The following is a 17,327-nucleotide window of genomic DNA, read 5'->3' on the forward strand; positions in this document are numbered from 1 at the left end:
ACATCCTGATCATCTATTTCTGTTTTTTGAATTATCGATAAGTCGATATATTAAGAATAATAGTTGGTTGGCATTTTATAAAAATATCTAAAAATTAATTAATAACACCTTAAAGACAATTAACGTTTGACATTCATTTAAGAAATTCCTCGATTGAAATAAAGCAGCTTAATAGATATGACGGATTGGGATTATTTGTAACTCCTGTTGAATCGGTAATCCAAATATTTTTAGAATATTAATCTGACCTTGAGCAGATGTGTGAGGTCAGGTATGCTCTTACATGCATTGTTTAACAAATTACAATGGTAGGTACCAGGTAAAATAAACAAGTTTATTAATAGATCAAAACGATTTATCTATTACGAGATTGTTTTTCTTGACATAAAAATTATTTTTACATAATGGTATAATAATGTTTTATGACCAGATTGCTTGTATAACTAATAGATAATCATTAACAGATAATCATTAATAGATCAAGAGTATGCTTTAATCTTCTACGTTTTTTCTACCTTATTATATAGATAGAGTAATAATTTATTCACCCAACGACTTGCCGAAAGAAGACTGAAGAGACTATGAGCCAGAAGACCTACCACAATAATACTTAGAAAACCGTCACTGGACAGTATCTAATTCACCTTAATGTTCTTTCAGACTATTTACACTTATTAGTTTGTGTATAGATATATTGTAAACATAAATAATAATAGTCTCCCGTTTTATACCACTTTCGTGGCTTTGGGATTATAGCAGGGTAGTCTGCTATATCTGGGGCCTACGGTATACAATATACAAGGAACGTAACAGGACCAGTGCCACGCTTTAACTGCCTATTATTACCCCTGGTTTTACCCAAGGTACTCGTCTTATTCAGGCTGAGTCGACCTGGCGCCTATAGACATTTTTAAAAATGTCTAGTCGTTCTTGCCGGCGTTAGGATTTGAACCCTGGCCTACCAGCACTCGAGTCAAGCACACTACCGCCTGAGCTACGCCGGTCCTGTACACGCCGGATACACTACATTGTAAACATGTAGTGCAGAAGTACCCAAACTATTTTTTCTTGTAGACCACTTTAAAGAATTTACTGGTTTCGGTGGACCCCGAAACCAGTATCTTCTTCTATTAAAAATAACGTTTTAATATAAAGGACTTAAAAATGTGATTATTAGGCATTATAACAAGTGTTTTTTTTTATTTAAAACAAGTTTTTGATCAAATTTTAGTGTAAAAAACGTTAAAATACTGTTTTTTACATTTTCCTCCATTCCCAAAAATAGATGTTCTTTTATTTCGCTGAAAATTTGCCCACAGATAGCCAAAACATAGTACTTTAAGTGGTTAAAAGAATTTGTATAGTTTTACAATACAAGAAAAAAGTTACATGTAATAATATCAGAGTCAAAATTATATAGTCCATAGTATATAGGTCAATAGTAGTGTAACTTTAAAATCGCGAATGAATTCCGCCGTTGCGTTAGCCGCGTTCTTGATTTTAAAGAACCGCTTTTGCTCAATATCTCCGCCATTTTTAACTTTTCGACAAAAAGTGTAACGACTGAAATTGTTGAAAATATGATTTCCTATAATTTCTTTTATTAAAAATTTTTTGTGCCTTCGATGTTTTCCGAGTTATGGGGGGAAATAGTGACAGTTGACAATTAGAGCATAATTATTGAATTATCTCGTTTATTATTAGTTTTAGAACAAAATGACCTTTACAAAAATGAAGAGAATTATTAAATTTTATACAATTTTGAACTCTTTCATTTTGCTAAAATCAATATTTCAGGTAGTAGGTACGTATGCGGTAAAGGCGCGAGCATAAGACCTGATTGGTTTGATAGCAGTGGTTTCTGTTCAATATCTCCGCCATTTTCAACTTTTCGACAAAAATGGAACTGAAATTGTTCCAAATAAATTATGTTATTCCCAATAATTATTACAATTTTTTTAACCATTTTTTTCGTACAGTCGATATTTTCCGAGTTAATTCTACTTACGGTAGAGGCCTATATTTTTGACTATAATATTATTCCATGTATTTTTTTATTGTAAAACTATATAAAATCTTTTATTAACTTAAAGCCCTGTGTTTTAGCTATCTGTTGGCAAATTTTCAGTCAAATTGAAGGATACGTATTTTGGGAATCGAGAAAAAAGTAAAAAAAAACGTATTTTAACGTTTTGTACACTAAAATTTCACCAAAAACTTGTTTTTAATCGAAATAACTTGTTATAATGCGTTATAATGACATTTTTAAGTCGCTACTATTAAAACATTATTTTTTCGATTGATATTTTACAATAAAAAAAAATGAAAGTTTGTTTAAATAAATACCAAATCACTATAAAATGTTCGTGGACCCCCACCTACAACTTGTGAACCCCCCATTTTTATTTCACGCCAACGTAGACCCCCGTTGAGTCCCTCGTGGACCCCTGAGGGTCCACCTGGACGACTTAGGGAAGCATTGATGTAGTGTATCAATAAAAAAATATACGGAGTAGAGGCCTGGACACTTTCTGAAGCTTCTTTAAGAAACCTCGAGTCATTCGAGATGTGGTGTTACAGATGCATTTTAAGAATTGCATATATGGATCGTGTGACTAATGTTGAGGTCGTACGTAGAATGAGCAAGAAATGCGAGATTATGAATACAATTAAAGAACGAAAACTAGAATATTTGGCCATGTTATGAAGAATGAACAGAGATATGGCTTGCTTCAACTCATTTTTCAGGACAAGGTATTTACAAAGAGAAGACCAATGAGAAGAAGAATATCAAAACCTGATAAAGTGGTTCAATACATTTAGAACCGGACTATTCAAAATAGCAACAGGCAAAGATAGAATAGTCATGCTTATCGCCAACATCCGGCACGAATACACACCGTGAGAAGAAGAATGCTTTCATCTCAAGAAATTATTTCTTCTTTAGATTCCTTAAGATACCAAACAAATCAATACAGAAAGAAGATGCCATAGAATGATTTATACAGCCGAATTATACTGATTTGTAAATGCGTGACAGTAGTTTTTATAGGAGAATATCACAACGTTCAATATTGATACCTTCTTGTCTGAGTTTTGTACAAGAGTTTATAAAAAATAATAACCACTCCGACAAACCCCACTGAACTAAAACCAGATTGGTTCAATAGGGTTAAGTTCGCAGTGATAAGGAGGTAATAAGGTGGCAACACTTTAACTACACTTTCTTTTGCTAGTTTATGCGTAGCTCAATTCTTAAACTTGGTATCTGAAATAGGAGAAACAGTTATCAACAACATGACAAAAATATAAATACCTACCATGTGCAAACAACGTTGTATTTCGTACAAAAATAAAAAACTTGGATGGGCAAGACATCCAGTATGATCACCAAGGTTAATTCTTATGTTAGAGAACGAGGAAGTAGACTTAGAGGTAGGCCAAACGTATAAAGGATGGTGTGGATAAGGACACTAGGAAAATTGGTGTTACAAGACAGTAATGAGTTTTAATGGATATAAGTGAGTAACGAGGAATATACCACACAACTAACATAAATATTCTCCAGAGACTAAGAAAAGACAAAGAAATAATAATTAACACCGCAAAGAATAGACAATTGGCTTACTTCGGCCACAATATGCATAATAATAAATACCGACTTCTACAGTTGATTCTGCAAGGCAAAATTGAGGGCCAGAGAGGCCCTGGACGTAGACATATATCCTGGCTGGCCAATCTTAGGAAGTGGACTGGTCTAACGTCAACTGATCTATTTCGAGCTGCTGTAAATATAAGATGGGCCAATGTGGTCGCCAAAATCTCCAGAAGATAGGCACCGTTAGAAGAACGAGGAATACTGGAAGGAACATTTTAGGGTTGCAGAATCAATAATGATTATAATACCTGTATATAACATCGAGTTATGGAAGACTACGAAGTGACTCCAAAAACATATGGTATCCATCCACTAAGTCTGCACCAGCTGATATAAGGTTTCAGAATTCTGGAATGGATATCATAAAAGAATGGAAAAAAAAGTCTATAACATGGTAAAATAACTAAAGAATAATTGGCAATATTACTGTATTGCTCACCATTTGTTTCATTAAGCAAAAGCCGTATATACAAATAATTGAAAACTTTCAAAAGGGTAAAAAATATACCTGGGTGACATTACCTGGAATAGATTCCTTACATACTCTTCTGCTCTGGCTGGAGTCATTCGTTCCGGATCGGAATCACCAATGTCGCATGCCACACGTCTGCTAATTTCCAGTACTTGGGCCTGCCCAACAATTGCTTTGGTTTTGTCTGGATTTTCGGTGTATACTCCGACGAGATCGACTTTGTTCGTTTTTGAAGGATCATGTTCTCTGACTTGAATAGGCTAAAAGAAATCAATATTGAGTGTTAATTTTTAAACATCGATTTTATTTTTACGAATAAATAAACATTTCAACTAGTGTATTTTAGAGTTCCCCATATGGCTCTGGATAAAATAAACAAGGTAAAATTAATTAGAAGAATTTTTGTAATACCAAATAACAAAACAATTTATCTAATTAAATTTTAAGACCGATTTCCGAGAAGGAAATCTAAAACTCAAAATAAACAATTTTCAGTTAAAATTGTGGTTTATTCTCATTAAATAGAGTAGATAAAATTAAATTAAATATTGTGGCAGTTAATTGCACTGTTGTCTGTACTCTGACATTAAACCTAGTTCATTTGAGATTTTTTTATTTCCAAAGCGACAATGTTCTGGAGGCGATGGACAAAGAGGTTATTGGAATAAAGGCCAAGAGAAGGCAAGAGAACCGTCGGTCGACCGCCTACAAGATGGATTCACGACTTAAGAAAGCTAAATAAAAACTGGATGAGAGCAGCGCAGGATAGACGGGGTTGGACACGAGGGGAGGAGGCTTATGTTCAGCAGTGGACTTTTGAGGCTGGATGATGAACAAGGTTCTGGATCCCATAAACATAATACTAAATTTTCAAGGCAATAAATAAACAATAAACATTACATTTTTTCATAAAATCTATTATAAATAAATTATTTACGAAGTTTATTGAAGAAGTATATATTCATAATAAATATTTATGTTGTATAATAAAAAATACCTATCTCAAATTATACTAAAACAATATAAAAAAAATAATGTGTGTGTACTTTGTATGCACGTAAGAAGTTATACTTCTATTATATGATTTCAACGAAATAAATATACTTTCAACAGGTTATTTGTATTTTAGTGAAAGATTAAACTAATTTTTACTTACTACTTTCCAAAAATGTTTATTAAAACAATACCAAAAATAAAAAAAATAGAAAACACACACGGATTCGAACCGGGGACCTCTCGACCTCTAGTCGAACGCTCTACCACTGAGCTATACTCCCTTTGTTTTTACGGATTACAAGATTTCCAGACATAGTGACAAATAGATCAAGTGAAGTATAAAAATACTTTAAATATTACTTACTATGTTATTCCCGAGGAAGACAATTCCAAAGACACAAAAAATTATAATAAATATATTTACTAAAAACACTAATATATTCTTTCCATACCCTTTTTGGACTGATACATACATAAATTAAAAGATTTAGCAACGAACTCCATACTGTCTGTGTGCGCAGAATAATAAAAATTCTCTCCCAATCGCGCCTAAAGAAGTATAACTTCAAAAAAATGTTTAAAGAAATTAGTATATTTAGATAACAATTTAATTATTTTAGGACGTAGGCGCAAAATTTCGCGCCAATGTTTATTAAATGCATTACATTTTTCGAATCTTGAGAAAACTAATAAGGATTTTTGAAAAATTTAAACGCAGAATGAAAGATTACATTATTGCCGAGGGCCGAGAGTTCTTTAGAATAACAAAAAAGTTTCTTTTTTGAATTGAGAATTTTTGCCGGAAACGAGAACGTTTCAGAAGAGAATCTTTATTAGGCATGATGAAAATCATGCAAAAAAATAAAAAATAAGTAAATACAATTTTAACAATTACAGTTTAACAAATACATGAAACAATCGTTGAAAATAAAAGAGGCATTTAACATTTTAGACCAGGGCCTGAATAAAAAAAGCTGGCCTTTTATGTACTTATTTTGACATGTTTATGCACTTTTGGATGCATTTTATGGACTTAACCCTTTCAGCTCCGCTTTAATTTTTCCAACCTCAGCTCCTGTGCCGACAGAAATAATTTCCTTTGAATATAAAGGTATGTATAGATATGAGCGCCGCGCACTTCGCGCCGTGTGTGCGCCGTGCGTTTTTGGCGCCGACAGAAGTTAGATCGTGTGCGCACTGTTTGTGTGTCACTCGAAAACACGTACTAACACGTAACACGCGTTGGGGTGTAAAGCTAGTTCGCGTCCGTAGTAGAATACTACACGTGCACCCTGGGTAACGCTAAATGAACTAGCAACAATAGAACCGCCAGACCTGTCTCTCGTAGATCTCCGGGCGAACACATTGCAATAAACAACACAAAACGATCAAATGATGGCTCTTGTCAGAGCCAGTTGACAATCGGACCAACAGTTCGAGCATGCCAATTGAACATCGAAGGCATCAGCCGAAGCAAGAGCGAGTATCTTGGCAAGCTCCTGGCAAAGAATAAGACTGACGTGGTTACCGTTCAAGAAACACATACTGCAGACGACATACATTTAAAAAACCGTGGCCAAATCCCTGGATACACACTAATAGCTTCACTCAACCACGCTCAGTATGGTATAGCGACTTATTGTAGAGCAGACATCAAACATTACAGCACATTTCACTCTAACTCGACACAAGAGATTTTTATACTTGCTGTGAAAGTAGACGAAATAACTATAGTCAATATATACAAACCACCAAACGCTGGATGGCCTCCAAACGTACTTCCCACATTTTCTCACCCAACAATATACACTGGAGACTTTAACAGCCACCATACTACATGGGGATATAACCAATGTAACCAACAAGGAGAACAAATCGCCGAATGGGCTGAGTTTCACCATCTCAAACTTTTATACGATGCAAAACAGAAACCCACCTTCCATTCTGCAAGATGGAAAAAAGGCTACAATCCCGATCTCACGTTTATATCTTCCAGCGGAACGGGCTCAAAAAATGACTTTAAGAACGCCACAAGGGAAGTTCTCGATAACTTTCCTAAATCCCAACATAGACCAATAATTACAACCTTGGGCACCACTATCCCTATTATAAATTCAATCCCTTTGCCAAGATGGAATTTCCGGAAGGCAAGGTGGAAAGAGTTTAAATTTCAACTTGAAAGTGATATAAGACATATCAAACCCGAGGTTCAAAATTATGAAAGATTCGCATCACTAGTGATTAGGTGTGCAAAAAAGCACATTCCACGTGGAGTTACCAAATCCTACATTCCATGCTGGAACGACGAATGTAAAGAACTACTTGATCAGTATGAGAAATCTGGAGATCCTGAAGTTGGTGAACAACTCTTAGAAACCCTAAACTCCGCGAGAACCACAAGGTGGAGGGAAACTTTAGAAAATCTCAATTTCACACACAGCAGCCGCACCGCATGGAACCTTCTAAGGAAACTAGACTCTGGTTCAAACAAACCTACAACAAACTCTACAGCCCCACAACCGGAAGACATAGGCAAACGCATAGCCAACCTCTCAAAACCAGTAATAGAAAAAGATCATAAAAGAGAAGTTCGATCTCATTTAAAAGAAATCCTTCAAAAAGAGTAAGATCATCGCAATATCTAAACCTGGGAAAGACCCTGCACTACCTGAGAGCTACAGACCAATCGCTCTTTTAAGCGTCTGCTACAAGATATTCGAGAGGATAATCCAAACGAGACTATTTTACTTTACAAAGTCAAACATTCCTCAAGAACAAGCTGGATTCATGCCGGGAAGAAGCTGTGGTGACCAAGTCCTCTCCTTAACAACATTTATTGAGAACGGATTCCAAAAGAAACTTAAAACAGTAGGAGCTTTCATAGACTTGACCTGCGCCTACGACACAGTGTGGAAGGAGGGTCTTTTATATAAAATATACCAGATGGTACCGTACCGTTCGTTCAACAGGTTGATCAACCAAATGCTAAGTGACAGACTTTTCCAAGTACACCTAAATGGGAAAAATAGTAATTTCAGAAACCTGCAAAATGGCTTGCCACAAGGGTCAGTTATGTCTCCTCTTCTTTTTAATATTTATACGTCAGATGTACCAACTACCACCTCGCGCAAATTTATTTATGCCGATGACATGGCTCTGGGTGCCCAAGAAGAAGACATAAAAGTCGCCGAAACCACCATAGAAGCAGATCTAAACACTGTTAACAGATACTTTAAGAAATGGGGCCTACAACCAAACCCATCGAAGACTGAAGTAACAGCTTTCCATCTTAACAATCACAAGGCAAATTACAGACTAAATATAGAATGCGATGGAACCATTCTAAAGCACAGTTCTAACCCAAAATACCTCGGCGTAACTCTAGATCGTACCCTAACATTCAAACAGCATTTGGAAAAAACTTCAGCAAAAATTAAGACCCGCAATAATATTATTCATAAGTTAGCAAATACATCATGGGGGTCTAATGCAGATGTAATCAGAACGAGCGCGCTGTCCCTAGTATATCCTACTGCAGAATATTGCGCTCCTGTCTGGCTAAACAGTCATCACTCAAAAGTCATTGATACCCAGTTAAACCAAACAATGGGGCACATAACGGGAACTATAAAGCCCACACCAATCCAATGGCTTCCAGTTTTAAGCAACATCGCTCCACCAGCAACAAGACGACTAGCCGCACTCAACACCCTAGTGCAAAAATGCCAACAAAACCCAGCACTACCGATAAATACAGACATCGCAGAACTACACCAAACGCAGTTAAGACTGAAATCCAAACATCCACCTACTAGAACTGCTACAAGATTGGCTGATTTCACTAAGGAAGAGCACTGGATGGGCGAATGGAATCCAGACATCATAAATTCCAATCTGATAGAAAACCCCACAATTAAACCAGACGGCTTTTCTCTTCCTCGTCATGAATGGTGCAACCTAAATAGAATACTAGTTGGTCATGGAATTTGTAACAAATCGCTAAATCAATGGGGTATAAATGCCAGTCCGGAATGTGACAAATACAGCGCTGCTGAACAAACAATTAACCACATCGTCTTCGAGTGCCCAGCCACCAAATTCTTTGGCAGTTTTCAAGAAATCCACCAACTCACTCCTAAGGCAAGAGAGTGGCTTCGAGGATGCAACCTTCGACTTTATTTTAATAATTTTTAATTTTATATGTTCTATGTTTTTGTTTTCTTTTTTATTTATTATTATTATTGTCTTTTTTTATGTAAAAACTGCAATGTGTAAAGTTCATACGAATATATATATAACGCGTACTAATCTAACGAACCCGCCACGAACGCGTACCGCACACACGACGCGAAGTGTTCGGCGCGCATATCTATACGTACCTTTATACTTACACACAAAACGCGCTTACGCGTCCAACGGCACTAGTTTATAGTCATATTTAGACGCGCGTACGCGTCACCGGAACTGAAAGGGTTAAAGTACAATTATGTATTTCTACTTCTTTTCGTATAGTGGACTATTTTCCTGACGTCATTCTGAACACAATGAAAAAAGTTGCAAGTCTCTAGGTACTGTATTTAAAGACCTGGATCCCGCGTACCAAAAAAAAAGTTGATATTAATAGCAAGCTAAAAATTTGTTAATAGCTTATTGGTGTCTAGTCGGACAAACTTTGATGTATGGGAAAACTGGAACAGGGGAAGTTTTAATTGTGGAACAGTTTAAAAATTTGGAACGTTAGATTACGAAAACGTTCCATGTATTTTGTCGGACAGAACATCCAATTGATTTGTTACCCTTTCATTACACTCTCATGGAAAAATTATTACTAACCAACTATTACTAACTAATTACTAACTGCTATTACTAACCAACATCATTCTTGTCATTTGATATGTTCTTCGTGTTCCACTCATTAAAATCCTAAGTTGGTAATAGACACCAGTCTGATTTTTGTACGAGAGTTTAATGAAACGGTAACAAGTAAATTGGAAGTTCTGTCCGACAAAATACATGGAACGTTTTCGTAATCTGACGTTCCAAATTTTTAAACTGTTCCACAATTAAACCTTCCCCTGTTCCAGTGTTCCCGTACATTAAAGTTTGTCCGAATAGAAACCGGCAAGCTATTAACAAATTTTCCGCTTGCTATTAATCAACTTTTTTTGGTACGCTGGATCCAGGTCTATTAAAAATCGATTTATTCCGGTGTTTTTAGTGCTAAGTACCCTGGTCTATTTAAGTTTTTCAGACCGGTGTTGTTAACAACCAGCACAATAGGTACTAAAAAAAGTAGTTGTGATTACTGTTTAATTAATTTCATCGTATGCAGGATACGTTAGCTATTTATGAATATAGAAGCAAAAAAAATTCTACATGTTGGGATTTCCACTATGGTTTAGGGAATCTATTTACAGATTTGTGGGCTAGATTAAAAAACCGCCAAAATGCACATACCTACTATTTAAAAGATTCACCAAGACTATTAAAAATTAAATAAATAAAGTAGACAAGGCGAAAACGGCGGGTTCGTTGTAAAAAATATTCCCATGAGATTTTTTTGCATAATCACGTTCGTGAGACACCCCAGAATAAGGTTCAAGAAGTCGCCCACGCGAAAAGTGGTCCAATTTTTTTTAACAATTTTTTTTTTAATCAAATTGCAAAAATCAATATTTTTGGTCCGCAATTTTTTAAGTTTTTTTGGACCATTCTGGACAAAAAAGGTCTCTTGTAATTTTTCTCTAAAGTTGATCGTTTTCGAGTTATAAGCAATTTAAAATTTGAAAAACGCGAATATTGCCATTTTTAAGACTTAATAACTCAATTAAAACTTATTAATATGAAAGTCAGAAAGTGACTAAATCAAAGTTTAAAGCCACCCCTACGTGATCCTAAAAAAATTTGTGCAATTAATTTATTACTAAGCTGTTATTTTTAATTATTAACAATGAGCGGTAACATCGTATTGACGCGGCTGTAAATGTGAGTGCGAGTAAGATGGCACCATTGACTGCCGGAATGGCATCTCTCGCACTCACCTTTCGCTCTTTATTATTACTTAAAAATAACAGCTTGGTAATAAAATAATGTAAAAAATTTCTTCAGGATCTTGTAGGGGGCTTTAAACTGTGATGTAGTCACTTTCTAACTTTCATAATAAAAACTTTTAACCGAGTTATTAAGGCTTGGAAATCGCCATTTTTCGTTTTTTTTTCAATTTTAAATTGCGTATAACTCGAAAACGATAAACTCTAGAGAAAAATTATAGGAGACCTTTTTTGTCCAGAATGGTACAAACAATTTAAAAAAAAATTGTCCGTGTCGAAAATATTGATTTTTGCAATTAGATTAAAAAAAAATGTAAAAAAAGTTTGGACCACTTTTCACGTGGGCGACTTCTTGAACCTTATTCGAACCTTAATGTGATTATGCAAAAAAATCTCATGGGAATATTTTTTCCAACGAACCCGCTGCTCTCGACTTGTCTAAAAGTAAGTTTTGTTATGAGATCGCATAACAGAAGTAACGGGATACAACTGAATAAAAAAAGACTAAATTCATGATCATATATGTACCCAATATTAAATAGTCAGCTATTTGTAAACTTCTTCTTCAGATGGCATCTCCGCGACGGAGGTCAGCAATCATCATAGCTATTCGGAGTTTAGAGACTGCTCAGAAAAGTTCATTTGATGTACATCCGTACCATTCTCTCAGGTTGCGCAGCCACGATATCCTGCGTCTCCCTTTGCTACTCTTTCCTTGAATCTTTCCCTGCATAATCAATTGGAGCAAGTTGTATCTCTTTCCATGTGTAATATATCTGAGATGTTCAAATTTCCTTGTCTTGATTATATTTAAGACTTCCATTTCTTTATTCATCTTTCTAAGAACCTCTTTCTTCGTAACTTGGTCCGTCTATGATATTTTTAAAATTCTTCTATACATTCACAACCCGTATGATTCCAGTTTTTTCATTGATGTTGCATTCAAAGTCCAAGCTTCCATTCCATAAAAAACAAATTGAAAAAGTCGAAATCTATATAATAGGGGAGTGCATATAGATTTTCACTTCGGAAAAAATCAAACAAGATAAAACTTTTTGTAATTTCATTAAGAAATGTTTAATAAACAACATATCAAAAAGTTCTACTCGAGTGGGTGCTTCATTTTTTATTAAACAAATGAACTACAAAATTCGATGTTTTTTGAAATAACTCCGAAAATATAAATTTTAGAAAAAAACTGACTTGACCATTGAAAAATTCAGAAAATTTTATAAAAAAAACCTTATATAAAGAATTTCCTAAAATTAAATCTGTATCTTCTATAATTTTTTATTTATAACGCTAAAGTCACCCTTCTCACAAACATTGGTGCACTGTAAACTAGCGTACGGCGAAGTGCACGGTTGAGTTATTTTAATGTAATTCTTTAACTAATGGATCAAATGAAATTTTACAAATTGAACATGAATGAAGAATAATTAAGCTATCTTATGGTTATAATAGAAAGAAATAAGATGCATGGGCATAAGTACGGTGTGAGCGGAAAGTGAGCCTTACATGAATTTTGTTTAAAAATTATTTAAAAATGTGTAACTAATACAATTGTTCTTATAAAACTCTCAATTTTGCACAACTTACCTTTTAAGCGTCTTACTAAATGATGTTTTATTAAAAAAAAATCTCAAAAATTTTTCAAATGATATGACGTCTCAAAAAATGTAATTTTTGAAATCTTCGTAGTTTTATAGAATTACCACCACTTTAAGACGGTATTACTTAAGTTTGAACAGATCTATTACCGTTTTGTAAGCGATTTTTTGAAGCCTAGGATGTAATCTTTAAAATGTACTAAATTATTTTACTTTAGAGGTGAAATAAACTATTTCTTTTTGAGAAAATTAAGAAAGATAACAAAAATGTAATACAAAAACCGAAAATTACCAGCTAAAAAAATGTTTATACAAAATGATCAAAACTTTTTTCTGTCAAACTTACCTAAAATACATTTAATAATAAGCTTAAACAATAATAAATGTTCAGCAAAAAAAATTTTTTTAGCTCTTATACAGTATGTCTGCGTAACTTGGAACCTATTGATAACTTTTTTATTATCAGTTTTACGAAAAAAAGTTATTCTTTATAAAATACTCTGCATCGTATATCATCTAAAAGGCAATCATCAAATATCCAATTTAATTAATTTTATACGAGGTATGTCAAAAAATATGAATTTCACTCAAGAGTACAGTACCTTTAAATTTCACAATATCGAAAATTGTTATTAAAAAAAGTTGTTTGGAATTAAAAAATTTGTTTTAGTGTTCAATTACATCCTTCTAATTAAAATATTCTGAATAATAAAGGCACTTAACTCTTAAGAAAAATTCATATTTTTTACATACCTCGTATAAAATTAAAAAAGTTTGATATCTGATGGTTGTATCTTCGATTTTAGACCAGGTAGAGCATTTTATGAAGAATAACTTTTTTTCGTAAAAGTGATAATAAAATAGTTATCATAATTGTAATAAAATGATGATGAGTATCCGTAATTTGAGAAAGAATTGAATTTTTTTTTCGATTAGAATGATGTAATTGTATATTTAAACATAGTTTTTAATTTCAAACAACTTTTCATAATATCATTTTTTGATATTCTGGAATATAAAGGTACTTTACTCTCTAACGATATTAATATTTTTGACATAACTCGTATAAAATTGATAAAATTTGATATCTGATGGTTTAGTTTTAGATTTTTGACTATACAGAGCATTTTATGACGAATAACATTTTTTCGTAAAATTGATAATAAAAAAGTTTTCCATGTGGTTCCTAGCTACGCAGACATACTGTATAAGAGCTTCTGTATAAGAATTTTCAAATTGCAATGCCGTATTCGGATTCAGCATAATCATAAACAAAATAGAAACATATTTGATCAAAGTAAAATGATGAATTTAACGATATTTTTAGAATTATTTATTGTTATGGTTTAAACAATAACAAAACAATTGTTATGGTTTAAACAATTAATAAACAATTAGCGGCCAAATCTGCGAGTAGAAATTTTTACTTTAACAAAAAAAGTTTTAGAAAAATATAAGCTTGTTTGAGTTTTTCCGAAACAATACATGTTTTCGTTCTAATTGCACTCCCCTATAATTCTCGATATCAATGTAAATAGCTCATGGGACTATCCTGTAGAGATAAAACAATGGATAAGGATAGCTAAGACCAGATTAGCATTCCTTAGAAAGAAGTTAATTTCAAAGTCGAGACTTTCTGTTTAACAATAAAATGTTGGCTAGTTAAATGCTAGGTAATTCAAATTTTTGTATACGTACAGGAAACTTGGTGCATGTCGAAGGAAGTTGAGATCTTGTGCTACAAATGAATACCTACTGCGAAACTCATAAGTTAATCGAAGTTAAGTAAATCTGAGCAATAGATCAAACAAGCATCGCTTACCCAGGGGGGTGGGGGGCGGAGGTAAAGAAATACTCATGAAACATCATTATAAAGGAGAAAACTGGACAAGAAATAGAGCAATCTTTCCGTATAGCAACGAATAGGGATCAATTTAACGAAATTGTCACAGGGATAGTCCACTCCTGAAAACAGGCATGGCACTGAAAGAAAAAGAAGAAAAAAGTCATCGTAAGACTTCCTGGTTGAAGAACTTGCGATAGTAGTATCGAAATAGTAACAATTTAAATATAATTTAGGGTAACGTAATAGTATACAGAAAGTCTGAATAATTTTGTGATAAGCGTATATCAAATAATACATAATAGTTTCATGAAACAATAGAGTGTAAAATTAATTTACAATAGGAAAACATATTCGTAACTGATCATTCCTAATCTCATTTATTTACATACTAAATATTTTATTGTTTTTAATTAAATAAATATGTAGGTACATATATAAATTATGTTTTCACTGACACTTTTTTAAATCGAGTATTAACTTATACGAGTATACAAATTTGATAGCGGCTTAATATACCTACAGCCGCTATGTAATTTAGCTTGAATAATATACAAGTGCTATGTAATTTAGCTTGAATAAAACTCTGATTTTTCCTTTTCCTAGATCCTATCCTATTCTTTTCCTAGCTCGAAGCATTTTATGATTATCTATATAAAATCAATAGTATCAAATGTCTTTTTGTCGTCGACTATAAAAAGGCATTTGATCAGATTCACCGACGCATTTTTTGATTGGCATAGAGATTAATAATTCAGCCAGTCGCAGTCAAATTATAGTTTATCACTAGCTCAGGGGACTAATAGGTAGTGTGTGTGTTGAGTAAATCTGTGCTCTGTGCGTAAAGAGAGTTAAGTCCTAAAACACCGTTTTGAGATAAACGCGTTTAAAGTTTGCAACGTCGCGTGGCGCACAGAGAATCAACTTAATAACTCATTAGTGTACTAGGTACTCAGTGTGTTAAGTCCCAAAATTGTGGGACTTAACACACAACACACTGAGTCTTCCTGTTTCTTAAATAATCATGCGTCTAAGTTCAGGACTTAACACGCTTTACACAGATTGTTTTTCATTTGTGAAAAATGAATATCTCAGTTTAGAAATGGAATTGGACTTAACAAATTATACACACATGTAGATATCAAATTCTAACATACAGATAGTGCATTGGCTAATTTCGACCATTTTTGGACTTATCTCGCTTTACGCACAGAGCACAGAAATTATCTTGTTACTTAGGAAAGTCGACTTCATTGTCTTTACAAAAGAGAACCTTATTGTATCCGAACGTCTGCGGTTCCTCAAGTGAGTACCGATCCCACAAGGATAGAAATTACTTTCATTTAATAAAAATGTTTAATAAAGAAAAATCTCACCCAGCTAGGATTCTAAATCACGACCTTTGGGTCCAAAAGTACCACCTTACCTCTCTTACCAGTGATCCACGGAGGGGTTGACTACCGCAGTGACTACCGCTATATTATTACCTTGATACGAGTATCTGCGGAACAGGTACGTACATCTTGTGTCCGACTTTATAAGACACCAAAAAGTTTCGGATAGAACGTAGAATCAGACAGAGTCATACTATTTCTCCAAACTTAATATAATACGACCAAATTACAAAACAATAACAACTTTTTAGTAACAAAATTAAAATTGACGGTGATAGCGTCAATAGCCAAGTGATAGCTTACATTTACAAGGGTATACAGGTACGTATCCATAATATGTGGCTACTCCGTGCTTGGTGTAGCTGCTCAAATGGATACCGCATGCGCTTCCCTACAAATAAAAAGCAAACCGGTTGAATCGAAGAGGGTGAGCGCCGAGCGGCGAACACCAACGTATCCATTATGTGGAGCTGCTACACCGAGCACGGAGCACTCACGTATGTATTCGTACCTTAAGATTCGCTTATGCAGGGACGTACCTTAAGATTCGCTTATGCAGGGACAATCAGATAATTGAAATACAAAGAAGGATATATCTCACATGAGCTACCTTTGGTAGATTAAACAACAGTTTTTACATCCAACATTCTAGTCTGTTTAAAAATATAGTGCAGTCTCTGAAGGTTTTCTCCTCCGATTTCGTTGAACCTTCATCGATTTTCATGAAAATTGGTGAGTAGTTAGAAGAGGATACCTCGAGGAACAAAGGTGGGACAAAAAAGATAGAGGAACAATTTCTACGCAAAATTTGTTATATAAAGTTATTAACATAAATCAATACTTTTTCAGTTATTAAAGATCAAAAATTTTATTTTTTCGTAAAACAGTGCATGTTTTAAAGCAGTTTTTCGCGTTTAACTCAAAAACTATTAGGTTTTACAAAAAAGTAATTCTCACCAAAATTGAAGATAATAAAAAATTGAATATACTCCTCCCTTAAGGAACTAAACCAATTTTAATTCAAAGTGAGTTATGGGTAATTGAATGTATATATTTTTCGACGAGTACTTAAATCTAAGTATTCAAGCTTAAATAACGGGAAAATGATGCATTTTATTAAATATACCTGCTAAACACTTATCAAAGTACTTCAGAATACCTATCAAGTAAGCTTCAGAAGAAGTGAATAGCATCAAAATTAAGCAAGTTATGATAAAAATAAAGGAAACCCTTTTGATTGTTTTAGGAAAAAGTGAAAAATAAAACATACGCCATTTTCACAAAAATTAAAATTTATTGTAATC

The 17,327-nt window shown here is 33.8% G+C and overlaps 1 protein-coding gene and 1 non-coding gene across 3 annotated transcripts in view; both read right to left on the reverse strand.

The window, feature by feature from the left end:
- Positions 1 to 17,327, reverse strand: part of LOC114324579 (putative aminopeptidase W07G4.4) — a 215,394-nt gene that overhangs the window by 150,446 nt on the left and 47,621 nt on the right. For both annotated transcript variants that reach the window (XM_050653540.1, XM_028272444.2), the window contains exon 3: positions 4,181 to 4,390. In XM_050653540.1, the coding sequence (XP_050509497.1) occupies positions 4,181 to 4,390 (210 nt within the window). The remainder of the gene's footprint in view (positions 1 to 4,180; positions 4,391 to 17,327) is intronic.
- On the reverse strand, positions 5,334 to 5,407 carry Trnas-aga (transfer RNA serine (anticodon AGA)). Its single transcript has one exon. It is a non-coding gene; the product is annotated as a tRNA-Ser (tRNA).

Source organism: Diabrotica virgifera, chromosome 6, assembly GCF_917563875.1.
Source record: "Diabrotica virgifera virgifera chromosome 6, PGI_DIABVI_V3a".
Lineage (NCBI taxonomy): Eukaryota > Metazoa > Arthropoda > Insecta > Coleoptera > Chrysomelidae > Diabrotica > Diabrotica virgifera.